This window comes from Candida theae (assembly GCF_024610275.1).
Source record: "Candida theae strain CBS 12239 chromosome Unknown scaffold177, whole genome shotgun sequence".
NCBI lineage: Eukaryota > Fungi > Ascomycota > Pichiomycetes > Serinales > Debaryomycetaceae > Lodderomyces > Lodderomyces theae.
Window position 1 is genome coordinate 1 of NW_026261413.1, and position 766 is coordinate 766.

The 766-nt window shown below is 40.5% G+C and overlaps 1 protein-coding gene across 1 annotated transcript; it reads right to left on the bottom strand. All coding sequences in view use genetic code 12, as the record gives it.

Moving 5' to 3' along the window:
• Positions 1-24: 24 nt before the first annotated feature.
• KGF57_001954 (uncharacterized protein) lies at positions 25-496 on the bottom strand (the record flags this gene model as incomplete). Its single annotated transcript, XM_051751214.1, has 1 exon — positions 25-496. A coding segment is annotated over one exon (472 nt), but the record flags the coding sequence as incomplete, so codon positions are not given.
• Between the last annotated feature and the right edge of the window lie 270 nt (positions 497-766).

The window sequence follows — 766 nt, forward strand, 5'->3', positions numbered from 1 at the left end:
AACCATGAGCCAACTCAGTCATACCGAAACATCCATAGATACCTCTAATCTTGTCAGTGTACTTGTCAACAGCCCAATACTTCAATTGTTCAGCGGTACCATTACCTTTGATACAAGAGAGGAACAATCCCAAGTTAACAAAAATTCTAGTACTTGCACCAGGGTCAAAAACACTAAGCAATGACATTCTCCTATGGAAGACATCGAGTGAATCACCTTCCAAATATCTGGAGATTCTGTTAATCTTAGTGACAGTTAGCTCTCTCTGTTGGTTCTTGGTCAAGTCGTAGAAGGAGCCATCAGTCCACAAGATTGGATCTCTCTCCATTTGTTGAGTCAAGGCTTTGATCAACTCACCACGTTGTTCGGAGCCTTCCAAAAAGTATTGCATGGCTTGTGGGTTGAACTTTTGGGCTTCTCTTTCAGTTTGAATCGAGGTCTTTGGGTCTGGGCCCTGGCTCAAACTAACATTTTTAGCGGTGAATGGAAACGACATTATGATATGTGTGTTCTATGTGGAGATTGTATATGCTGTTAACAGTTCGCTATTTGGAACGTGAATGTGAAAGATATATCCTACTTGAAGTTAAAGGCCAAGCTAGATCGCCTTAGTGTATACAATGCAGCAAGGTCAGATTGACAAATTTAAGGGTGTAGAAGAGGAAAGAAGTTTTGTATTTATAGTCTTGATTTTTGAATGCGAGAATTAACCGAGGAACGGGGTCAACATTGTGGAAGAATTCGGGTCAAATTGAACGAGATAAAA